This window comes from Panthera tigris, chromosome D1, assembly GCF_018350195.1.
Source record: "Panthera tigris isolate Pti1 chromosome D1, P.tigris_Pti1_mat1.1, whole genome shotgun sequence".
NCBI lineage: Eukaryota > Metazoa > Chordata > Mammalia > Carnivora > Felidae > Panthera > Panthera tigris.
In genome coordinates this window covers 107,326,700-107,349,189 of record NC_056669.1, presented here as the reverse complement: position 1 = coordinate 107,349,189, position 22,490 = coordinate 107,326,700, and the positions used below count along the sequence as shown (strand labels likewise).

The 22,490-nt window shown below is 55.4% G+C and overlaps 3 protein-coding genes across 9 annotated transcripts; 2 read left to right on the top strand and 1 right to left on the bottom strand.

Moving 5' to 3' along the window:
* Window positions 1-2,564: 2,564 nt before the first annotated feature.
* Window positions 2,565-3,461, top strand: TMEM262 (transmembrane protein 262). Of its 2 annotated transcripts, none has more exons than XM_007091901.3 (3): window positions 2,565-2,982; window positions 3,102-3,201; window positions 3,309-3,461. In XM_007091901.3, the coding sequence occupies exons 1-3, from the start codon at window positions 2,821-2,823 to the stop codon at window positions 3,383-3,385; spliced, it is 339 nt and encodes a 112-aa protein (XP_007091963.1). In that variant the 5' UTR covers window positions 2,565-2,820; the 3' UTR covers window positions 3,386-3,461. The 2 variants fall into 2 exon arrangements, with proteins under 2 accessions (XP_007091963.1, XP_007091962.1); XM_007091900.3 differs by having other exon boundaries at window positions 2,570-2,994.
* ZFPL1 (zinc finger protein like 1) lies at window positions 3,432-7,760 on the bottom strand. 4 transcript variants are annotated; one of them, XM_042957900.1, is made up of 8 exons: window positions 7,611-7,760; window positions 7,168-7,277; window positions 6,764-6,875; window positions 5,175-5,368; window positions 4,994-5,066; window positions 4,774-4,920; window positions 4,394-4,517; window positions 3,432-3,886 (listed from the first exon to the last, which is right to left on the bottom strand). In XM_042957900.1, the coding sequence occupies exons 2-8, from the start codon at window positions 7,267-7,269 to the stop codon at window positions 3,700-3,702; spliced, it is 939 nt and encodes a 312-aa protein (XP_042813834.1). In that variant the 5' UTR covers window positions 7,270-7,277; window positions 7,611-7,760; the 3' UTR covers window positions 3,432-3,699. The 4 variants fall into 4 exon arrangements, with proteins under 4 accessions (XP_042813834.1, XP_042813833.1, XP_042813832.1 ...); XM_042957899.1 differs by having other exon boundaries at window positions 7,594-7,759; XM_042957898.1 differs by lacking the exon at window positions 7,611-7,760 and adding an exon at window positions 7,461-7,528.
* Window positions 7,761-7,868: 108 nt separating this feature from the next.
* Window positions 7,869-19,830, top strand: CDCA5 (cell division cycle associated 5). 3 transcript variants are annotated; one of them, XM_042957895.1, is made up of 10 exons: window positions 7,871-8,027; window positions 8,242-8,336; window positions 8,415-8,480; window positions 8,560-8,595; window positions 11,940-12,374; window positions 17,644-17,757; window positions 17,967-18,064; window positions 18,266-18,364; window positions 19,190-19,256; window positions 19,410-19,830. In XM_042957895.1, exons 1-10 carry the CDS (start codon window positions 7,982-7,984, stop codon window positions 19,587-19,589), a joined length of 1,236 nt encoding a protein of 411 aa, XP_042813829.1. In that variant the 5' UTR covers window positions 7,871-7,981; the 3' UTR covers window positions 19,590-19,830. The 3 variants fall into 3 exon arrangements, with proteins under 3 accessions (XP_042813831.1, XP_042813829.1, XP_042813830.1); XM_042957896.1 differs by lacking the exon at window positions 11,940-12,374; XM_042957897.1 differs by lacking the exons at window positions 17,644-17,757; window positions 17,967-18,064; window positions 18,266-18,364; window positions 19,190-19,256; window positions 19,410-19,830 and adding an exon at window positions 12,562-14,150 and having other exon boundaries at window positions 7,869-8,027.
* The last annotated feature ends 2,660 nt before the right edge of the window (window positions 19,831-22,490 follow it).

Below are 22,490 nucleotides of genomic sequence, written 5' to 3'. Positions count from 1 at the left end.
TATTTAAATACCCATAGGGATGAACATTTGATTTTGCTATTTACCACTAAGTGTTCAGAGGCAGATATTACAAGTAGATATTGTGCAGATACAGAACATTTATATCCAGTAGAAAAAATAACTTCCAAAGTTGTATTTCTTATCGCCCTATAGGGCATGAACCAGTTTTGTGTCTAACCTAGAATCATACTCTAACACTCCTCTTTATTTATTTATTTTATTTTTAATTTTTTTAAATTTTTTTAACGTTTATTTATTTTTGAGACAGAGAGAGACAGAGCATGAACAGGGGAGGGTCAGAGAGAGGGAGACACAGAATCTGAAATAGGCTCCAGGCTCTGAACTGTCAGCACAGAGCCCGACGCGGGGCTCGAACTCACGGACCGCGAGATCATGACCCGAGCCAAAGTCGGCCGCCCAACCGACTGAGCCACCCAGGCGCCCCTAACACTCCTCTTTAAATGCCTATCAATATCCAGCTCCCCAAGACGTATTACCACCTTACTGAGGGGGAACCCCTCACTGATGGGTTAATACAGCTTGGTTACATGTTCATTCCAGATCTAGCATCGGACTTTTAACATTTTGAAGATTATACTCTGACAATACATATACTGTGATTCTCTACATATTTTTTAAATTATGCATGTATATGCACATGTACGCACATGTAGTTACATCAAGAAGGGACCCAAAAGGGGCGCCTGGGTGGCTCAGGTGGCTACGCGTCTGACTTCAGCTCAGGTCATGATCTCACTCTCAGGTTTGTGAGTTCGAGCCCCGCATCGGGCTCTGTGCGGACAGCTCGGAGCCTGGAGCCTGCTTCGTATTCTGTGCTGTCTCTCTCTCTGCCCCTCCGCTACTCGCACTCTGTCTTTTCTCCCTCTCAAAAATAAATAAACATGAAAAAAAATTTTTTTTGAAGAAGGGACCCAAAAGATACCCACTCACCAAACTATCGAGGGGGTTACCTGTTAGGTACATAGGAGGTGGAAGGCTCTTGCCTTTTCCTCTGTATGCTTGTGTATCATGCAAATCTGTTTTTTGTTTTTTGTTTTTTTTTGAGAGAGAGAGAGGGTGCAAATGAGTGAGGGGCAGAGAGGAGAGAGAGAGAGAGAGAAAGTGGGGCTCATCTGAAGTGGGGTTTGTTTTTACTGGAAGCAGGGCTCAAACTCACGAACCATGAGATCATGACTTGAGCTGAAACCAAGAGTCAGATGCTTAACTGACTGAGCCACCCAGGCACCCATCATGCAAATCTTTTACAAGAACAAGTTCACACACTACTTGGATACTTCCTTCAATGGCACTGAGCCAGGGACGCCTGGGTGGCTCAGTGAGTTGAGCAGCTGGCTTCGGCCCAGGTCACGATCTCATGGTTCATGAGTTCAAGCCCCACATCGGGTTTGCTGCTGTCAGTGAAAAGCCTGCTTCAGATCCTCTCCCCACCCCGCCCCTCCCCTACTAGTACGTGCTCTCTCTCTCTCAAAAATAAACATTAAAAAAAAATTTTAATGACACGGAGCCAGAAACCCTAATGCATAAAAGCTCATGTGTATTCACCAGAGAACCGAGATGCAAACTATTGTTTCAGCAGTGGGCCCATGGCTGGGCCCTGGGTGTCACCCCCGTGATGTGTCAGAACGGGGGTCTCAGGGACGGTTGTGATTAAGGACACTGGGCAGCAAGCATGGTGTGGCAGGAGACTGTGGGTCTTGGCCAGACCCTGAACCTTACTTCTGGGGCAGAGAGACAGGAAGGAGGCATGAGGGTGGCCAAGTTCATGTTGTCCTTCTACTTTAGTTCTTGGGAGTGTTCGTGTCCCTCCACACCATTTCTGCCCGTTTTTCTGGATTCTGTGGTTGAGAGTCCTGGAGTTTTCACCTCTTACACGTATGGAGAAAATGTTTTCTTCTTGCGTGGAAGTGTCCCTGCCCACTTAGTCTCAGTACTGGATCTTAGTCTCAGTACTGACTCCTTCACTCATGGCCGTGAGCACTTGAGCCGGCACTCCCTCTCTCTACCTCGAACTTGTGCACAAAACAGGATTTATGCCACGAGTCTCACCTGGGACTCCGGGAAAGGACAGAGATGGTGGGGGTGAAAGTGCCGCGTGCTTGAAGGTGGCAGAGAAGGGCAAGCTGGTCAGCATCGGGCCCCTGAAGAAGAGGATGGAAGAGCCGGGTGCTCTCTGGACCTACGGAAGGCCCGGGGAAGGTGCCAGAACAGTTACGGACACTCTTTCACCTCTTCCCTTCCCTTCGTTCCTCCCCATTAGGGGATGGAGCAGATACTTGGGGCTTGCAATTCAGCCCAGGCCTCCTCACCTTGCAATGCCCTCCAGCTACCCTTCTGGGGCCTACTCTCTTGTTGGCCGAAGACTTGCCGTGGACCTGCGACATGCCCTTCTGCCGTTCCGAGCCCCGGCTCTGTACAAGTACCCACACTGCCTCCTCTGTGGCACTGTCGAGGGGACTCAGCGAGAAGGTACGCGGAAGCGTACGCGGTGTGCGGGCAAGATGATACGGGACGTTGTCCCTTCATCAACCCGATGAAGCCAACAGGCTCCTGCTGGCCTGCACCTGTCACCCTCCAACCTCCCTTAACTTGGGAGCTCCCCTGGCCCCTCATGAACCACTCCTCTATCGGCTGGAACCAGCCTGGATTCTAGAATCTTGTCCCCTCCAATGTCCTTGTGGCCCTGGAACCCCACCGCTATTCCAAACCGTGCACTCTAGAAAGAGAAGGGCCAGCTGCTTCTCCTGGACAGCGTCGGCTTGCTCAACTCCGCGTCTGACTGGAGTCTCCGCTGCCGCCAGGATGCGGTGGCGGGACCGGCTGGCTGTGCTCTTCTTTCCAGAAGGCATGATGCTCACTGTGGCCTCACTGATGCTCTTCCTCATACACCTGAGCGTCTTTGCCAGCGACGTGCACAACTTCTGTGTCACCCACCACTACGACCGCATGAGCTTCCACTACACGGTTGTCCTGATGGTAGACCGGGGCCGGGGCTCAAGGGCGTGGTCGGGGGAGGTCCAGGGGCTGATGGAAACCCCGCTGTTGTCTCAGGGGGCCACTCTCCCACCGGATGGGGCCTACAGTTCTCCCAGGTGATCGGCATCTGCTGGGCCGCCATGGGGTCACTCTACGCTGAGATGACCGATAACAAGTTTCTTCGGTGCTTTTCCCTGACCATCCTGAGTGAGTGGGGGTGGGGGCTGGGCTAAGGGGGAGGGGGCGCTTTGGATCCCCGAGACCTGGCAAAGAGCAGGCAGGGAATGCTGATGGGGGCTCTCTCCTCTGCCCAGTGCTAAATGGAGCCATGTTCTTCAACCGCCTGTCTCTGGAGTTTCTGGCCATCCAATACCGGGAGGAGAGTCACTGAGGCCAGAGGACCGGGCCGAGAAGGGGGAAGGAAAAGGAGGCTTCGGTGTTTTAATAAAGTCTGTCATTTATTTCCACCTGTCATCTCCTTCGTGGGGAGGAGGGTGGGAGGCTGGAGACCCAGGGTAAGCAGGTCAAGACAAACGTTTGAACTGCAGGGGCCCCAAGCCCAGCCAGCAGCCACTCTAGTGGACTTGGCCGGGCCTGGGATCTTAGTGTCTCAAGCTTGAAGGAGAGGAGCGGAGGAAAAAAAGCCCCCAGACCTCCCCACCTCAGGCCCCCAGGTCCTAGGCTGGCCCAGCTCCAAGCAAGGGCTCAGGAGGGTCCCACACGGATGTGAGGGTTCATGAGCGGGTCCAAGTTGGGATCGCTGTCAGCTGCAGCTCGGCCCAGGCGAGACATGAGGGCAAGGAGAGCCAGGAAGCCCAGAAGCCCCAGGAGCAGCAGCAGCCCTGCCCGCTGGAGCAGGGTCAGCGGCCGCTTACGAGACCCAGCCCGGCTCCTAGGGGGACGAGGGGAAAGTCCGGTCAGGTTCCCAATCCCTGGCGGCCCCTCAGCCCGGAGAGGAACCCCAGTCACGACACTTGTCTTCTGGCCCTAGGGCCACCATTCCTGAGCTTTGTTTCTTCACGTGTGCAGGGTCAACCCTGCACCTGCCCATTACACAGGTTACTGTGCAGCACAAACCAGCTGAGGCAACAACTTGTTCTGGAAACTGGAACGTGTCAGGCATGGTAGAGTCACTAAGGTCAGGTGGTGCCAGAGCAGGAAGGGGCCTCAAAGAGCCCAAGTTCAAGCCCCAGATACCTAACGGGCAAGGAAACAGCCCACGAGTACAGCAGACCCAAGACTCCTACTGCCAAGCTGCGGCCTCCCGGCACAGCCCAACACGAGGGGTCACTGCCCAGAACAGGCCCCTTTTGTCATGAGACCATCACGCCCAGGGCCTCTGGCTCTCACTTCCTCCCCTCCCCCTTCCTGCCATGCTGCCCCACCTGACCCTGTGTACCTGAGCAGCTGGGCCAGCCAGCCCAGGGCAGGCCGGCGACGGTACTTGTCATCATCACAATCCCCGTGGAAGCCTGGTGAGCGGTCATCGTCCCGCGTGTCATACACCTTCCTCGGGGCTGAGGCTGCAGGGGCAGAGCCACCGGTATCCACAGGCTCAGAGAAACTGGCCTGCAGCAGGGTGGGGGGTGGGGAGGGCAGGAGCTCCTTGCCCTCTCAGCCTGACAGAATGTCTCAGAATCGTGGGGAGGTGATGGCCATGTAAGAGTGAGAGGGGAGGGCCCCCCCCGGGGGGGGGGGGGACTCTGGAACCCTGAGCTCCTTACAAGCCAGCCCACTCCCTTTCTATCCTCCTCTAGACTGGACAGTGCCCCGGCTCACCGTGAGTCAAGGGCTCAGGGCTGCCCATGTGGATCACCGTGTGCTGCTCGGGCCGGCTCGGGGAAGCGGGGGGCCGGGGGACTTGGCTGTAGAAGGCTGGGGCGGCGGAAGCACTGGCAATCTCCTCTCGTTCAGGGGCACCACTGGCTATGGCAAGAAGAGAGCTGTCAGCAGAGCGGGGAGGCGAGGGCCCCCAAAGGCAGTGCGGGCCACCGCTTACCATTAAAACTAGACCAGTCAGAGAAGTCAGAGGTGTTGACGGGCTCGGGTTCCGGGCTCACCACTTCATCGATCTGGAGGAAGGAGCGTGTGTCATCGGCCTGCCTAATTATGTCTCTTCCCACCCATCTGGCCCAGGTGGCACCCAGGGCAGATGGTCAGACAGACAGACAGATTCTCACCAGAGGAAGGCCCAGTCCTGCTCGGGCCCAGTTGACCGTGGCCAGCTTCTCTCTCAGTGCAGAAGCCACAGGGCCAGCCAGGTTGGTCGGGGGGAAGATGGGGCCACTGCAGCTGGGGCACTGGTAGCCAGCAGGCGCTGTGTTTCGGGGTAGCTGGGCGGCACGTTCGTTGAGGCAAGCCCAGTGGAAGAGGTCTTAGGGCCCATGAGATAGGGGAGGAGAGGCAAGAGGAAGAAGACACTTAGGACCCCTAGCCCAGCAACAGCCCCCAGCCTGCTCTAGGGACATAGGCGCACATACACCTAAGCCTGCAGCCTTCCTGTCCTCACTTAGGTCCATTTCAGCAGTGTTCCCTAAGACTTGAGCCTTCTTGGTCACCACTGACCCAGTCAAGGTAGATGCTACCAAGATCCCCAGCCCACTAGGAGGGAGAAGCCCACCAGGGTGGGAAGAAGATGCCAGCGACCCTTAAAGTGAGTCCTCTCTGAACCTGCACTGAACACAAGATCCTCGGGCTAACAGCTAATCAAGAACAGTTTCAGAAAAAGTTCCTACACACACACACAGGCACAGGGATGCATGTACACACCCACGGACACAAATGTACGTGCGCTTGTACACCTACAGTCAAACACAAGTACCGTCCCCTGTATCTATACTCGTGGGCACACTAACTCGCACACGTACACATCTATACATTCACGTTTGCTAAAATTCAAGCACTGTCACCCACACATACTCCTGCCACCCCACAACGCACCTGTGTTCGTATGTTCACACGATTTACCCGTTTACTCGTCCCCAAGTACTAAGGAACCCGTTAACACATGTAAAAACATAACCCACGTTAAATTCATGGATATAGATACACACACACACACACCAAGAAATACATACACGGAGCTCTCTTGCACTCGCTCCTTCAAAAAAGTGGAACTAAGACTCCTACACCGCAGTCAGGTCAAGGTCACGACACATGTGACTGCTGACTTCTTTTTGCTGATTTACTGTGGGAAACTCCCTTCCTCTCTCCCTTCAGCTCACTGTTGGTCCAGCCAGCTACTGCCCACAGTCATGATGATAACCACAAGTTTGACCGACTCTCCTTCAATCCTCAAAACGGGCAGGTAAGCAACTAAGAGCTTTAGGGGCGCCTGGGTGGCTCAGTCGGTTAAGCATCCAGCTCTTGACCCTGGCTCAGATCATGACCTCACGGGTTCGTGAGTTCGAGCCCCGAACTGGGGGACATCAGTGTGAAGCCCACCTGGGATTCTCCTCTCCCTCTCTGTCGCTTCCCCACTCTCGCGCGCGCTCTCTCTCTCAGAATGAATAAACTTAAAAAACGAGAAACAAAAAAAAAAAACCTAGGAGCTTTAATTTTTAGGGCAAAACACTGAGGTCTACAAAGGGAAAATGACTTGTCTGAGCTCGCATAGCAGGTAAATAATGCAGCAGGGCTAGAATTTTGGGCTCCAGCCTCCCAAGCTTGGGAGGGGGTGGTTTCCGTTGCCCTGCTGCTTAGAGAGGCCCTGGAAACTGGTCACCAAGCTGGGCCTGTCCTGATCCCTCCCAAGGTGCTCAGGCCTCACCATAACAGACGAGGCGGGTGGTCTCCCGGTTGGCCAAGGGTATGTTGCACAGTCGGCAATTTGGATTGTAGTCGCTATCTTGAAGCCACTGCAGATAGGACTGGACGATGCACTGCAGAGGGAGAAAGAGGTCACAACTGGGGCCCATCTTCTCAAGGCCCAGCTGCTGGTCTCTCATCACAAAGGAGAATCATCCTTTCTTTTGTCCAATCAATAAACATTTATTGAGCCCACAGTGTGCTAGAGTCTGTCTTAAGGGCTGGGGATAGAGCTGAGAACAAAATAAACCAAGTTCCTCCCCTCCTGGAGCTTCCATTCCAGCCCAGGCCCTTCAGAGATTTGGAGAAAACCAATACTGCCTGCCCACCCAGTGCCCTGCTCAGCCGCTCCCATGAAGGACGCACCTTGGCGTGATTGGCTACCAGGCAGTGCTCGCAGACGTTGACCCGGTGTTCGAAGCAGAACAGATTGGTCACCTTCCTCTTGGGGCACTTGCAAAGTCCCATATTCGACCCTGAGAAAGGAGTCTGAGTTAACAGAGAATTCTGTTGTCCGCCACTACGAACTCACAAGCCCAGATGGTTTCCACTCTGAACTCCTCTAGACACCTCTCATTATCGCCCCAACCCCCAATTCCTGCCCACTGCCCCGCTACATCCCTGGCCACGCCCCCTGAACAAATCCCGCCTCTACTGACCCCCCATTCCTCCTGGATCCCGCCCCCCGCCACGTCCCTCCATCAGCGTCTCTCCGATACCAGCAGCCCCGCCCCCAGGGGCTCCGCCTGAGCCCCACCCCCTCCAAGCCCCGCCCCCACGTTCAATACAGACCCCGCTCTTCGCGTTACCGAACGACCGCCACACCGGTCCCGACAGGCGCGAGAGCTGGCCCGAGGCGCGGAAGGACAGACACCGCGCTCAGCCGAGCTCTGCGCTCTCTACCCCGGACCGCTCTGATTATCCCTCCGCTGCCACGTCTCTTCCGGGTGCGGCGCGCTCTGATGACGCTAGCGTGCCACTGGCCCCGCCCCTGCTGACGCTAGGCGTGTAGACGGCTGAAGAGGTGAAAACTGAGCACGGCGGCCCTCCCCCCCCTTGCGTCACTTCCGCTTCCTCCCAGCCAGGCGGGTAATTCGAACGTTTCTGTCTCCGTCGGCCCTCCGGGTTGGCGCGAGCCCTGGCGGCGGAGGCCGTGGCGGAGATCGAGACCGAGGCTAATATGTCCGAGAGGCGAACGCGGTCCGGAGGGGCCGCCCAACGCTCCGGTGAGCGGAAGGCGCGCGGGAGCCTGGGGCCGAGCCGTTTGAGGGATGGAGCCCCGTGAGGAAGGCCCTCCCCCCACCGCTCTAGGAGGCTCCTTCCCGGGAAGAAGCCCCAAAGGGCTTGTTTGGGAACTTTCTCTCGCTCTCTCCTGAACTTGTTCTCTAGACTCTGAGGTTTAGAGTCCTCCCCTACCTCCTAACTTTTTTCTCTTCCCAGGGCCCAGGACCCCGTCTTCTACCCAGTCTCCGCGGAGGTCCCAGCGGAAATCAGGCCCTGATCTCCCCAGCACCCTCCCTGAAATCTGGCCCAAGGTGAGCCCGGGATTCCTCAGTTTCTGCCTCGGAGGCCGGTGGAGTAATGTGTAGTTCATGTTCACTCCTCTTTTCCAGGCATCCCATGCGGCTCCTGTCAGAAAGCCCATCGTTTTGAAGAAGATCGTAGCCCATACCGTAAAGGTGAGGGCTAACAGAAGGGTTGTGGGTTGGGAGCCAAAATTGGGGGTAGCTAAGTGATCAGTTATTACTGTCTCCACAGACCCCATCTGTGCACACGCCTCGAAGGAGCCCAAGGGTGAGTTCATTTTCATCTGCTTAGTTGAGTGGGGAGCACTCTAGAAATGGGGCAGGGCATACTGGCTGCTCCCATCTGCCCAGGTAACTGTTTTGAGGTACAGATCTTCCTCCCGTTAGGACGGGGTTACATCCTAATAAACCTATCGTAAGTTGAAAATATCCTAAGCCAGAAATGCATTTCATACACGTAATCCTTTGAACGTCATAGTTTAGCGAAGCTTGCCTTAAACGGGCTCAGAACACTTACGTTAGCGCGCCGTTGGGTAAACCATCTAACGCAAAGCCTATTTATAACAAAGAGTTGGATACCATTTAATTTCTGGAGTTCTGTATGAAAGTGAACAACGGGACGGTTGTACGTTCTATCCATTGTTTACCCTCCGTGATCGCGTATCGGGAACTGCCTGCCGAGAGAGTATCTTACCACGTATCACTAGCCTGGGAAAAGATCAAAATTTGAAATGTGATCTCTGCTGAATGTATGTCAGTTTTGCGCGGTAATAAGGTTGAAGAATTTTGAGTCCGACCATCAGTAAGTTGGGAACCATCTGTATTTGGAAACAGGTTGCCTTTGGAAACCTACATACATCGCCCGTTTTGCGCACTCCGTGTGGACTTAATAATAATACATTGTGGTCTTGTGGCATTCTAATAGTCTATATTGTTTTCCTTGAAGAACTGAGCTGTGTCCCAACTCTTCCTCCTCCTTTCCAGTCTGTCTGCTCTGTTCGTGAGTACTGGTTGTTGTAAGAGAAACGTACAGCACTTGTACTGGTTTAGCAGGAGTTACTAAGGGTGTTTCATTAACAGAAAACCTGTGCCTGGGGATACAATAAATGGAAAACGCTAGCTGCCTTTTAGGAGCACATGGAACTCCCAGTCAAGTGGGGAGAAAGACCGATGAACAAGCGATAGTAGCCTAGTGTGCTGAGAACTGCAGTAAGAAAAGTACTAGAGGTCAGGAAGGCACCTAACCAGACTAGCTGGCCCTGCGATTGTGTCACAGAAGAAGGAAGGTTTCAACTGAGTCTTTAAAGACAGGAGTGTTTGGGCACAGGAAGCTGTGTTTGCCGAGACCTCTAATTCACAAAATCCCCAGGCGTGCAGAAGGGCAGCTCGCTCAGGGTGCCTTTGGCCATCTTGTTAGGGGATGGAACAGGCTAAGACAGAGCAGCTCCTGAAGCATGAAAGCCACACTCGGGAGCTTGGGCTCCATCGTTGGCACCGCAGGAGCCTTTGGGGAGTCGGTAGTCCCCGAGGCATGCTGGCGTGTTTCAGAAAAATCCCTCTTGGGTCTGGGTGGAGACCGGGTTGGACAAAGCCTGCTGCTGGGGACCCGAGGCCAGGTAGGAGGACTTGACTGAAGTGACATGGTGGGGGCCTGAAGGAAGGGAAGGGCAAAGTGATGCTCTGCCCCTCGGCTCACCACGTGACCATCCCATCACACAGGACTCGGCTTAAAGGACCCCTCCTGGAAGCCTTCCCTGACCACTTGCACCCTGTCGCTGTTGTGTCTCTTCGTAATTCTCGTTAGGCCTTACAGATACCTGAGAATATTTGCGTGTGGTCTTGAGGGCGGGGACTTCTGCCTCCCCGCGGTAATCCCTCATTCTTGTTGGTTGAATGATAGGTTGATGATATACTGATCAAAACTGCAAGGATTTGGACGGCTGTTTGGCTGTAGGGGATGAGGAGGAAGTAGTCTAGGGTGACCCCCATTTTGTTCGGCATCTCCCCTTTTTTTTCAGTTCATTTGAGAGACGATGCAAGTGGGGGAGAGGCAGAGAGAGAAGGGGGGAGAGCACACACGCACAAGAATCTCAAGCACGCTCTGTGCAGACAGTGTGGAGCCCGAAGCAGGGCTTGATCTCACCAACCATGAGATCGTGACCTGAGCCGAAATCAAGAGTCGGATGTGGGGCGCCTGAGTGGCCCAGTCGGTTGAGCGTCTGACTTCACCTTAGGTCATGATCTCTCATGGCTTGTGGGTTCAAGCCCAGCGTTGGGCTCTGTGCTGACAGCCTGGAGCCTGCTTCGGCTCCACTTGTGTGCTCATGTGTTCTCTCTCTCTCTCTCTCAATAATAAACATTAAATAAGAGTCGAGTGCTTAACTGACTGAGCCACCCAGGCACCCATATTCAGCATCCCCTTTACTAAGACTCCTGGGGCAGATTTCTAGTGCTTGTAGCTAGGAAGTGTCTCTCTTGATAACCAACATACTTCTGTTAGACCACAAGAGTGACGGAATTTGTCCTGTTTCCTACCTTGTCTTGGCTGCCAGAAAGCTCAGTGTGGAATTTTGTGTACATTTGTTCAGTGAGCATTTATGGAATGCCTGCTGCACGCAGGGCTTTGCGGAAGGTGCTGGACGTAGGCAGGGTCACCCAGACGGATGAAGACCCCTTGCTGTCAAGAACCTCATATTCCAGTTGGGGTGATGGTTGACCAGTGAACAAGCCAAAATCCGAGAGTGGTGGCTGCCGGACGAGATAGGTCAGGGTCGCAGCAGTAAATAGCAGTGGTAGGAGGGGCTGGTCTCTGCTTTATGGTAAGAAATACCTTCTCTGAGGAAGCCGCATTTGAGCTGAGAATAGAATTTTTAAGGAGCCAACGTGTGGACCTCTCTTTTTTTTCTCTCTTGATTGTTTTCAGTTTATTTCTTTATTTTGAAGCAGGAGAGGGGCAGAGAGAGAATTCCAAGCAGGCTCCACCTACTTAAAATTCCAACCTACCCCCAGTCCTATCTTGTCCTGTTTTTTTTTTCCGAAGCGTTGAGTGCCTCTGACGGGCTACATGATTTTTCCCTGTTCGTTAGCTCTGTCTTACTCCCACGGGAACGGAAGCCCCATGGAGACCAGGTTTTCTCTGTTCTACTCCCTGTTCTCCCGATGCCTGGAACGGGGCCCGTGACCAATAGGTACTTACTGACTGGGTGCACATTTTAGGAAAACTCTTGCCAGCTGTGTGACATATGGACCACAGAGGGCACAGGCAGAAGCAGGAAGAGAGGTCAAGAGGTTACTGCACTGGTCAGGACGACCCGTGATGGACGCCTGCATAGTAGAGGTTGGCCAGCTTCTGGTCACGTGTTGTTTGGAGACAGAGCCGACAACGCCAAGTGGTGATAAGTCCTCTTGTGTTACAGAAGTGGACTCAGAAGTGATGGCAGATTGTTCTTCCCCTTCCCAAATTTGTCTCAAGGTCTGATTTGTTGCTCGTCCTGTCTTTTCCTTTATAAGTGTTCTGTGCGTCTTTCCACACTGAATCTCCTCGGACCTTTCTGGAAGTAAGTAATAACAGCTAAGTAACGAGGAGTTGTTCTCTCTTCTGCCCTGGTACAGATTGCTTTTTTCTTGGAGAAGGAAAACAACCCTTCTAGCAAGGAGCCTGCTAGGGAGGAGCCCTTCAAGACAAGCAGTGTCCCCATCACCCCCACCCCCACTCCTGTGCTGTGCCCCCTGAATGTCGAGTCCAACTCCAGGGAAGACCTGGACGCCAGAGACTTGGAAATGTCTAAGAAAGTCAGGCGATCCTACAGCCGGCTGGAGACCCTCGGCTCTGCCTCCACCTCCACCCCAGGCCGCCGGTCTTGCTTTGGCTTCGAGGGCCTGCTGGGGTCAGAAGACTTGGCCAGAGTCTCACCTGTGAGGTGTTCAAAATTAACCGAAGTCCCCAGGGTCCCTGTGAAGCCCTGGGCCCCAGATACCACTCTGCCCGGAATCTCTCCACCTGCTGTGAAAGAGAAACGAAAGAAAAAGAAGGTTCCGGAGATCCTGGTGAGTGAGGGGCAGGGCATTTCCTCTGCTGGCACACGGGACACACTGGGAGACATGCCGGGACTCAGGCTGGCCTGGGGCTCAGCACCTGCAGGGTATGGGTAGAAATGCCCTGGCCAACGTGCCCCTTTCCTCACTCACCTGTCCCCTCCCTCCCCCCCCCCCCCCCCCATTTCTCTTCCTCTAGAAATCAGAGCTGGATGAATGGGCTGCAGCCATGAATGCCGAGTTCGAAGCTGCTGAGCAGTTTGATCTCCTGGTTGAATGAGATGTCGTGGGGGCCCTATTCTCCCCTCCCTTGTACATAGCTCCTCCTCCCTGCAGAGAAGACACTTGGGGTCCCCTCCCCTGGTCTTGTTACCTGTGCATGTGCCGTCACCACACAAAGCCTGTCCTCCTCTGAAAGCTTGTACAGTGGCGACAGCATCTCAGGAAACGTACTGCTGTCCCATGTCTGTTCTGACCCACTGGCCTCTCCTTCCCTCCCAGGGGAGTCCAGCCAGTTTCCACACCAGGGAGTAGGGATTGCTGGCACAGCCAGAGGAGGTGAAAGGCTGGGGTTGCAGGTGAGAGGACCTGGGCCGCTGTGGGGGATTGAGGCTGCTCTGCATCAGCCGCACCGAGCCTCAGGCATCCCCCCCACCCTGCATCATCTTCTCCTGGGGGCTTGGTTCCTGGCCACAAGCCCATCTGCGTCAAGAAGCTTGGGCTCCCTCTCAGATTCTGTAGATGGTCCGGGAGAGAATTCTGAGGAAGAAGCTGGACACTGTAGAGTCTTACATTGTGAAGGACGGAGGGAAGCCTTGGTTGGGTCAGAGACCATAGCTCTTACTATGAAAGCTGTTCTGTAGGTCTGCTCTGCTGCTGAGATTGTTCAGTTAAATGCCAGGCTGCTGGGGGCCAGGAGGGTGCGTTTTTCGGTGTGGCCATTAGGTGCCACAGGAACTGAGGCCCGGGCCTCTGGGGGACGCCTGCACAGGCCCGGGAAGGGGGCTGTGGTGGGAGGTGCCCTTATCGTCGCTTAGCCTATTTCTTACAAAATAAAGTGCAGAGTCTACTCCACTGTAGAGGGAAAACAGGGTCAAACAATCCGAATCCCAGTCCCACTAGCGTTTTGCAGCTACACCCATAAAGTTCTAGGAGGTGCCTTTTCACCTGCCAGAAAGGGACAGGGGTCAGAGGCAGTTTTAACTTTTAGTTTCCTTAGTGTCTGCTCACACGAGAACACTGCCTGACGAGATGTTAGGAGCAGATGGGGCGCGCGAGCGTGGGCGTGTTGTCTCGTTGTTTCTGGGGAGCCCTGCTCCCCTGCTTCTCTTGGATCAGTGCTGGTAAAGAGCATGCTCTCAGAGGCTGCCCTCCCACGATTTCTGCCATACGTCTTCTGACGTTTACGGGGCCGTGGAGGTAGAGGGGAGATGCACGCATGCTGGGTTAGGGTACTTGATGATCCGGCGCGGGCCCGGTGGGCACCAGTGAAAGCCCTCAAAAGGCCTGGGAATCCCGGGCTTCCTGTTCAACACTTTGTGCTTCGTCAGACCCTGCAAGCAAGCCCCCTTGCTCGGACGGGCCCGGACGCTCCGGAGCTGGACAGCTAAAGAATTCTTGTCCTCGCTGGCTGGTGGGGTGGGACACTTGGGAAGTGTCTTAGAGTCGAGAGTAGCCAGGTGCTGTGCTGCTGATGGCATCATTGCAAATTCTCGCTGTCCCTGAAAAACTAAGACTAGAGTTGAAGGGGAAATTGTGTTGTCGTTTTAATAAAAAAGTTTTTTTTGATTACAAAGTTTCTGCTCATTCTGCTGTTTTTATAGAGGCAGAGGCGAGGGTGGGAGGCCCAGGAAGCCAAGCCTTCTTTGACCTGTGTCACCAGGGTTGTCCCCTTGTGCAGGGGACTGCCAGCCTGGCCTCTGGTGGCCCCGTGATCACTGCTCTGCTCTCACATTTGTTTTTTTCTGTCCAGTCAAGAACAGGCCCTTCAAGGCAGGACTTGCTTCTTCAAGGCAGGACTGCCTGGAAAGGGGGCCTCCAGGGAGCCCCGGCCCCTCCAGTCCCAGGAGGAAAGAGGTGGGGCTGCTAAGAGCTTCACCCGGTGCCTGGGGACCCGCTCCTCACAGAAGCCGGCCTCCGTTCCCCTGTGAGGCTCCTGCGAAGGAGCCAGCTTCTCACATTGGCCCAGCCGCCGTGCCCTACGACAGTAGGGGCAGAGCCTCCTGGGGGCTAGTCAAAGAGACAGGTTCAGTTCGCCCATCCGGCTCAAGAACGCCCAGGGATGCGTGTGCCGCTTGATGTACTGTGGCTCGAACTAGTCTCCCTCCCAGGTCCTCTTTACACTTGTCCTTGCCTCCTGGCCCTTAGAACACATTAAGGGCTTTAACTCCTTAAATTCAGGGTGCCTGGGTGGCTCAGTTGGTTAAGCCTCCGACTTCAGCTCAGGTCATGATCTCACTGTGAGTTCAAGCCCCGTGTCGGGCTCTTTGCTGTCAAGGGGACCGGGGGGTCATCTGCAACTCTGTGCTCGCCCTCGCCCCATCCCATCAGCCCTAACCTCAGCCTCCCTCTGTCCCAAGGCCATTGGACAGCACTGGCCTAGCAGGTCTAGTCCCTTTTAACCTCTCACTTCCAAACTCCACACTGGGGCCGGACTCAGTTTCCTAGAAGACAAAAATAGCCCGTCTCTCCCTTGCTTAAAGCCCTTTACACAATTCCACTTCTGAGTGTAACACCCAAAAGAATGGAAAGTAGGGTCTCGAAGGGATAAAAGATAATCATTCGTACAGACCATTGAGAGGCTGGCTTTTGTGGTGTCACAGCGTCTCCTGCACTTGTTCCCCGGTATCCACACAGTGTAGACACTTGGCAGGGGGATCAGTTGCGCCTGCCTCTCCACTCCCAAGGCCCTTGGCTTCCGCCACCCCCCCCCCACATGTCTCCTCGTCCCCCCCCACACTCCTACTTACGGCCCAGACGACCCACAGACACACAAAGGTCTCTCCATGCCTCCTTGTCACCTGGGGGCCACAGCCCAGGCCAGCTCACACTGTGCCCTGGTGGGAGTGCCCTTCAGCACCGGCCTGCCCAAGCTGCTCCCTCTTTTGGGTTGCTCTCCCGTGCCAAGATACCCCATTTCCTATGGACAATCAAGCGTCACATTCACGGCGGAATCTAGCTGGAGCTTTGAACCAAATGTGTGGCTCCCTTCTCTCGTGGCCGGGGCTGTCTACAGGCTTCTGTTACGGCACATCTCCCGGTGCTGCGCTCACCTGGGAACCTGGGACCTTCCCTAGCCCCGGGGGCTTCTCCTGGGCAGAACCGGATCGCGATCACCTATCTGTGTGCTCTCGGGACCCTGCTGAGACCTGTCCCACAGGAAGCAGCCGGTCAACGTTTACTGGGGACCACTAACCGCAGAGTGAGCTGCGTCCTGTCATGTTCACGCCACTGATTACTGACCTTTTCTTATACTCGGGCCCTTGAGGCTGCTTCCAGTTTTGCTCTTTGGTGTAAATTATTTTTTTATTTCCATGGGAGTCGTGTCTTGAAGCCTCATTACCAAAGCAACCTTACCAGGGGCAAAGGTCCCGGCTAGTTTTGTAGATCTTGTTATACGCTGCCAACTTCCCCCAGGACACAAATCAAACCCAGTGACAGAGCTACCCGCTTGGGAGCGCTGGTGTTACTTTGGAGAGTTACAGGAACTCCTGCAGGATATTGCCAGCCACGAAGGTTCTGTTTACATCATGTGGACAGGAATTATAATATTTTAGGCCACCCGGAAAGGCTCAATGTACTGCAGAGAGGACTTCACATAGGATCCCTGCCACGACCCATGGGCCTGTCAAAAGCCCAGACGGAGCTCGGTATGAAGGACACACGGGAGGTCACTATTTGCCTTCTCATTGGATTGTCCTCTATCACTAGGCCAGCCGATGTGCAAGATTCTGGAAAAATCTGAAAGTGAAAAATGGCGGCAATTCCATCTATTGACTGAAGACTTTCTGTCACCTGGGGGCGGGGGCCGCCTGGGTGATTCAGTTGAGCATCCGACTTCGGCTCAGATCATGATCTTAGGGTTCGTGAGTTCGAGCCCCGCATCGAGCTCTCTGGTGTCAGCACAGAGCCCGTCTCCCTCTCTCTGTGCTCCCCCGATCGCATTCTCTCTCTCTCTCTCTCTCAAAAGTAAACACTGAAAAATATATATTTAAAGACTTCCTGTCACTTGGGGAGAAGCTGCTGGTAACATCACTTCGTAGAGACAGATGCATATTTAGGCTCAGGGATGTGAACCCGCCCACGGGGGTCCCGGGGAGGTACATCTGCTCAGCAGAGAAAAGAGTGGGGTTCAGCTCAGATTACAGAGCAGGGAGGGAACAGGAGAGGGGTGAACAGCACGGGCAAGAGTGGCGGTGGGGGCAGCTCAGGCTGGTGTTGGGAAGTGAGGCTCCTGGCCGGTCTGAGCAGAGACCTGTTCAGGGACAGTGGCGTATTAAGGGGGTTGGAAACAGGGGAGTACATAAGAGAGGGTCTTGAATGCCACACTATTTGTTTCTCGGTGTCTCATTGATGATTTCTATGCCCAAAATGGGAGGGATTCTCCACTTTTTTACAAGCTTCTACAGGATTCCTTTCAACAGGGTGCCCGTCACGCCCCCACCCCCTATACCTTGCATTTGCAAGGGTTCGGTTTATAAAATATTACCAGCATGTAGCATGTTGCCAGATAAAATGCGGGTCACCTAGTAAAATTTGAATTTCAGATAAACAACGAATCATTTTTTAGTCTAAGTATTTCCCAAACACTGCGTGGGCCATACTTACGCTTTTAAAAGTATTCGGTTTCATCTGAGATTCAAATTTCACTGGTACCCTTCCTTGCGCTTTATTTGCTAAATGCGGGAATCCTAACTTTGAGGGGTCTGGTTTGCTAGACAGAACTGGTGGTGGAGGCTCTCCAGACCGGAGGCTGCGTCAAGAAAACCAGACAAGGGGCGCCTGGGTGGCTCCGTCGGTTAAGCATCCGATTTAGGCTCAGGTCATGAGCTTGCGGTTCGTGGGTTCGAGCCCCGCGTCAGGCTCTGGGCTGACAGCTCGGAGCCTGGAGCCTGCTTTCGGATTCTGTGCCTCCCTCTCTCTCTGTCCCTCCCCAGCTCCCTGTCTGTCTCTCTCACAAATATATAAACAAATTAAAAAAAGGAAATCAGACAAGGCTGGAAAGGGGGAAACCAGCAGGATGGAGGACGTGCCTCACCAACCGGGCTTCTGTCTCCTTCAGTCTCTCAGGGGCAGACGAAGAGCCCGCTCTACACCCGTGGTGAAGCCAGAGGTGCAGCCGGTTGAGAAGCAGGAGCCAGAAGACCCTCAGGTCTCCGGGGAGCCAGTCTTAGAGGTGACAGGAAGCACCAGGGCCTCCCAAGGCAGACGGCAGGGGTGGCAGGAAGGGTGGCAGGTGGCTGGAGAAATTCTTCCCCCGCCGGAGAGGAGCTCTGGACCGCCGGCCACCAGCCCCGCTGTCTTGCTCTACGGTGTGAGGGGACCCAGTCTCCCTGGCCGCCGGCCTTCTGCCCTTCAGTCACCATGGCACCTTCTCTGCCAAAGCCGTCTTCTTCAGAGCAACCGCGGAACTTGCAGCCAGAACCTACCGTCACATTCCTGTTTACGCTCCTGAGCACAGCGGAGCCCAAAGACCCTGAGGCGTAAGGCTGAGTGAGTGTGTGCAGGGGAGGGAGGCAGAGGGTGCTTCTCTCTGTTAACATTCAGACCTGGGCCAGGACTCGGCCCCGGGATGCGCAGAGGGGAGACCCATCCAGGACCTGGGCCTGGGTCTGCCCCCCTCCCCAGACCCTCCCCCAGCCTCTAGACCCTCTGGTCCAACCCTTGCTGCGCACTCTTCCCAGGGACGCAGAGATCCAGGAGGACCAGTTCCTGGACAAGGAAGACTGGGGGGCCCGGCGGACCTCACAGGAAATCAGCTATTTGCACAATGATTGCATGAGGTGAGCTGGGCCGGGGCAGGTGGGGGCGGGTGGGGGGACAGGGCTTCCCCCCCGCCCCCCGCCGCCCCACTGAGGTCAGGGCCTGGGGCTTGACAGCGGTGGGTTTGCACCCTCGCGTGCCCCTCCTCCTTCCCCTCTTCTGCCTGCTCACCGTTCTGCACTGGATGACCTCCTCACTGGCCAGCAGGTCCCCTCCCTCCCCAGCATCGGTGCCCTCCTGTGTGAGCGGAACCTGCCCCACAGATGCAGGAGGCGACCGCTCTTTCCCATCGGGCAACTGGGTGCCCGCATGCCTGGTCAGCAAGGCTGCCTGCAAGGGGACCCCCACCTTTAACTGTCCAAGAACTTGAGGGAGCAGTTTGGTCTTTGGAGCAATGGGGGTGGGGCTCTGTTCTCTGGGTGCCAGGCTCTGGAGCCTGTGTAATTCCGCGGCCACTTGGCCCTCCGTGGTGATGCCAGGGTCAGACCTCTGCCTGGAGACAGAGGTTTGGGGGGTGGGGCAGGGGGACACATTCCCTCCGGGCTGCTCCTGGGCTCCCGTAGCAGAGATCAGAGGGGTGGGCACGTTGATTCATACCCAGAGCACTCGAGCCGGGCTACTTCCGGGGCCGACCCTCTTGCTGGCCTGGAACCACGCAGAATTCTGTCATGGTCCCCGCCCCCACCTATGGCTTTGCCAGGACAAGACTGGACCCTTGGTGAAAGCCCGTTCCCAGGTGGCCTTTCCAGGTCACACAGCCCAGGCAGGAGACACGCGTTGGGCGCTGCGGGGAAGCTGCTTAGGATAAGAGCCTGGGGGCTGAAGCGGGTCTCTTTCCATTCTAGACTTCGGGAGTCACTGAGCACCATCCAAGCAGACAACCTGGCCCTGGGGGAGAAGCTGCAAAGGCTGGTGAGCCCCTCAGCCCGGGACCCCCTTTCTTCGTTGTGCCTCCCCCTCCTCCCTGCCTCCCGGCCCAGCTAGAGGGCCTCATAGCGGGCCTCAGACAGACAGTCCTGTCCGGGGTCAGTACCCACCTCTGGGCCCTGCAACCTTTTGTTCCAGCTGAACTTGTCATATAAGAGCCTCCAGGAGGAAGCAGAGGCCCTCCAGGAGGAGGTGAAGGCCGTCCACGAGGGAGCCCAGGCCATCCAGGAGGGAGCCCAGGACGATCCGGAGGAGGCCCAGGCTGTCCCGGAGGATGCCCGGGCCGTCCAGGGGGTGGCGCTGTCCCCGCTGCCCTGACGGCCCCCCTGTGGCACGTGGGGAGCAAGGGCAGGCCTTCCCAGCCGCTCACTCAGCTCCCCTTGCCTGTAGCAACCCAGCTCCCAGGAGACAGCACTCGTCCTGCGGCCTGGTGCTCCCGCCACCCACAGACACCAGCGTCAGCCCTGGCCAGGCCCGAGGCTGGAAACTGGTCGTCTCCTCGGGAAGACGTTCCAGTAGCTCCTCTGCAGGTCCCAGCAATAAACTTCTCCGAAGTTGAGCAGCCACTCCCCGCGTGTTTGTGGGCCCTGGGAATCAGGTAGGGTGGGAGGTCACCAGCTCCAAAATGAGCTTTGTCCCTGGGCCGCCTCTGAGACACCGCCCCCCCCCCCCCCCCCCGCCTTGGTTCCCTGGCCCTGAACTCCCATCACCCCGGAAGAGGTTCCAGGCCTGGTGGTGTCAGCCTCAAGGGCAATGTCCCCGTGATAAGCACTGGGGTGGGACTAGAAGCACCCCCCCCCCCCCAAGGATGGAGGCCACAGGTCTAACTCCAAAGGGCAGAAAGAGACTAGGGAAGGGCTGGAAGAGCCACTACCCACCTTGCGACCTCGGATAAGTCTCTTCTCCTTTAGAAGTCCAATCATGGGCAGGGGTGGGGGCTGGTAGTGGGAGCTCCACAGGGGTCCAACACCTGACACTCATGAGACCTCTTGCCCTACACCCATGGGACTCTTCCTGCCCTGGCTGCGGCTGGCTGCCTTCCTGTATGACAGGAGCATGGTTCAGTTTGGTTTGGTGTTCAGACTCCTTAAAGAGGGGCGCCTGGGTGGCTCAGTCGGTTGATTTCGGCTCAAGTTCCTGGGATCGAGCCCGGAAGTCGGGCTCTGCGCTGGCAGTGCGGAGCCTGCCTGGGATACTCTCTCCCTCTCTCTGCCCCTCCTGCGTGCTGTCTCTCTCAAAAATAAATAAACTTATTTTAAAAAAAGAGAAAAAAAACTCAAGGAGGAAGAGGACAGAGCCAGCAAGATTGATGAGGTTTTTGGGGTGACTGGGGCTCGTGGGGTCCGGAGCCGACGACCAAGAAAGACAGGACCCGTGGGCAGGAAGAGCTGCCCCGGGACCCTGAAGAGAGACTGGTTAAAGTCCAAGGGAAGTTTCCAGTGAGGTTTTCATATGCTAAAGACTCAAAGAATACCGGAGGCCTAGCTATTGTCAAGCTAAGGTGGTTTTCTCTCCAGCAAAGCATTAGCATTAAGACTGTAAGGAGTTTCTGGAGAAACGTTTTACTCTGCCTGCCTCAAGTATGTATTTGTCAATGGCCTGCTGGTTAGAAGGAAATTGAGTTCTAGCTGCCATTTCTTTCTGCCTTTGTTCCCCACCTCACTATGGAGGGGTGATGGAGACTTTTAGGTCCTTCGGGACTATGATCTCTATCAGTTAACCATCTGTTTTTCCCCTTTCCTTTGTTCTCGGGCAGCCAGGAGTGCCCAAGGAATGTCACACAAGTCCCACCTTGGTGGGGGAGGGGGGTGTTTGCGGCCTGTCAGCTTGCCTCGTGCTCCCTGATCAAGATGACGAAACCAGTTTAAAGGAGGATACAAGAAATCGACGTGCGTGTGTGTATGTGTGTGTGTGTGTGTGGTCAATGGGGGAAACAGGAGGAATCCTGAAATAAGACTGCTATTGCTAAATTAGATCAATATTGGTCAATATCCTATAGAACAGTGTTTTTCAGGGGCACCCAGGGGGGTTCAGTCAGTTAGGCGTCTGACTTCGGTTCAGGTCATGATCTCACAGTTTGTGAGTTCGAGCCCCGTGTCGGGCTCTGTGCCGACAGCCTGGAGCCTGCTTCTGATTCTGTGTGTGTCTCTCTCTCCCAAAAATAAATATTAAAAAAAAAAAGAGCAACGTTTTTCAAAGCCCCATGACCCCTAAGGGTGATAAAATGTACTGGGCAGAAATTCTCTAGTATGACACGAAAGGACTGGGGCCGTCTTTCTGCCTCATACCCACTGCAGGGAACACTAACCAAGAGGATGGAAATTCAGGTTTGCGGCCCCTCTTCAGACCTAGTTTGACTTACACCAGCCCCGGTGGGATCACGCCCAGGCCAGTAACTCCCGACAGATTTGATTAGTGAAGGTTTGATTTGATCACAGCTGCAGGCAGAGCTGAGCTGAGCTCTGACCTAGCAGCCACCTCCCCCAGGACTCCACCCTCAGGGCCTGGATGGTTCTAGGAGTCCGAGGCGCCCCCCGCCCCCCCCCCCCCCCCCCCCCCCCACTTCCTGACCAGTTCTTGAAGGCGGCCCAGCTGTTACAAAACAGCAATCCTGCCATTTTCCTGAAGGGAATCATCTGATGCTCAGACGGCTGTTGGACCGGAAGCATGGTCCCCTTTGAGCCTGCTTCCCCCGAAAGCCTCCAGCATTTCAGCCTGGGAAAGCAAAGGTATGCGGCTACGTGAACACTGCAGGAAATGGAGTCGGTCACAGAGCCCTCTCTGCCCATTTGTCTCCGAACCACAGAAGAGCTGACAGGTGCCCCTGAGGCCCCAGCATTGTCCTGCCCTGAGCTACGTCCCTACAGCCGCTCCTGTTGACACAGCAAGGCAGGGAGGCCTTCCCAAGGAGGGGGTCCCACAGCACAGCCATGTGGGCCCGGGGACATTCCCAGGTCTTTTAATACACACACACACACACACTACTGTGCCATTCACAAGCTGTGCCCCCCGATCGTCCAGGCCTCTCTGTCTTCAAGGCACTGAGACTGGGTTGGCAAACCAGCCTCCTGCGTCCCCGTGATTCCGCCTTGTGAGGAGCAGAATGGGATGCCCCTCTCCGCCTAGAGCCTGAGAGGTGGTATAGCTTTGGAGAGAAGAGGTCCTGCTCCCGGGTTCTAATCTCAGCTCCGCCACGTGCCAGCCCGTGTGGCCTCGACC

Coding starts and splice junctions, on each gene's coding strand:
- CDCA5 (XM_042957895.1), top strand. CDS start 7,982: ATGTCCGAGAGGCGAACGCGGTCCGGAGGGGCCGCCCAACGCTCCG. Junction 18,365..19,189: donor TTGCACAATGATTGCATGAG/GTGAGCTGGGCC, acceptor TTTCCATTCTAG/ACTTCGGGAGTCACTGAGCA. Junction 19,257..19,409: donor GGGAGAAGCTGCAAAGGCTG/GTGAGCCCCTCA, acceptor CTTTTGTTCCAG/CTGAACTTGTCATATAAGAG.
- ZFPL1 (XM_042957898.1), bottom strand. CDS start 7,503: ATGGAGGGACGTGGCGGGGGGCGGGATCCAGGAGGAATGGGGG. Junction 5,067..5,174: donor CAGGACTGGGCCTTCCTCTG/GTGAGAATCTGT, acceptor TCCTTCCTCCAG/ATCGATGAAGTGGTGAGCCC. Junction 4,518..4,773: donor CCCTGAGCCCTTGACTCACG/GTGAGCCGGGGC, acceptor CTGCCCCTGCAG/CCTCAGCCCCGAGGAAGGTG.
- TMEM262 (XM_007091900.3), top strand. CDS start 2,821: ATGCGGTGGCGGGACCGGCTGGCTGTGCTCTTCTTTCCAGAAGGCATG. Junction 2,995..3,101: donor ACTACACGGTTGTCCTGATG/GTAGACCGGGGC, acceptor TGGGGCCTACAG/TTCTCCCAGGTGATCGGCAT. Junction 3,202..3,308: donor CTTTTCCCTGACCATCCTGA/GTGAGTGGGGGT, acceptor TCCTCTGCCCAG/TGCTAAATGGAGCCATGTTC.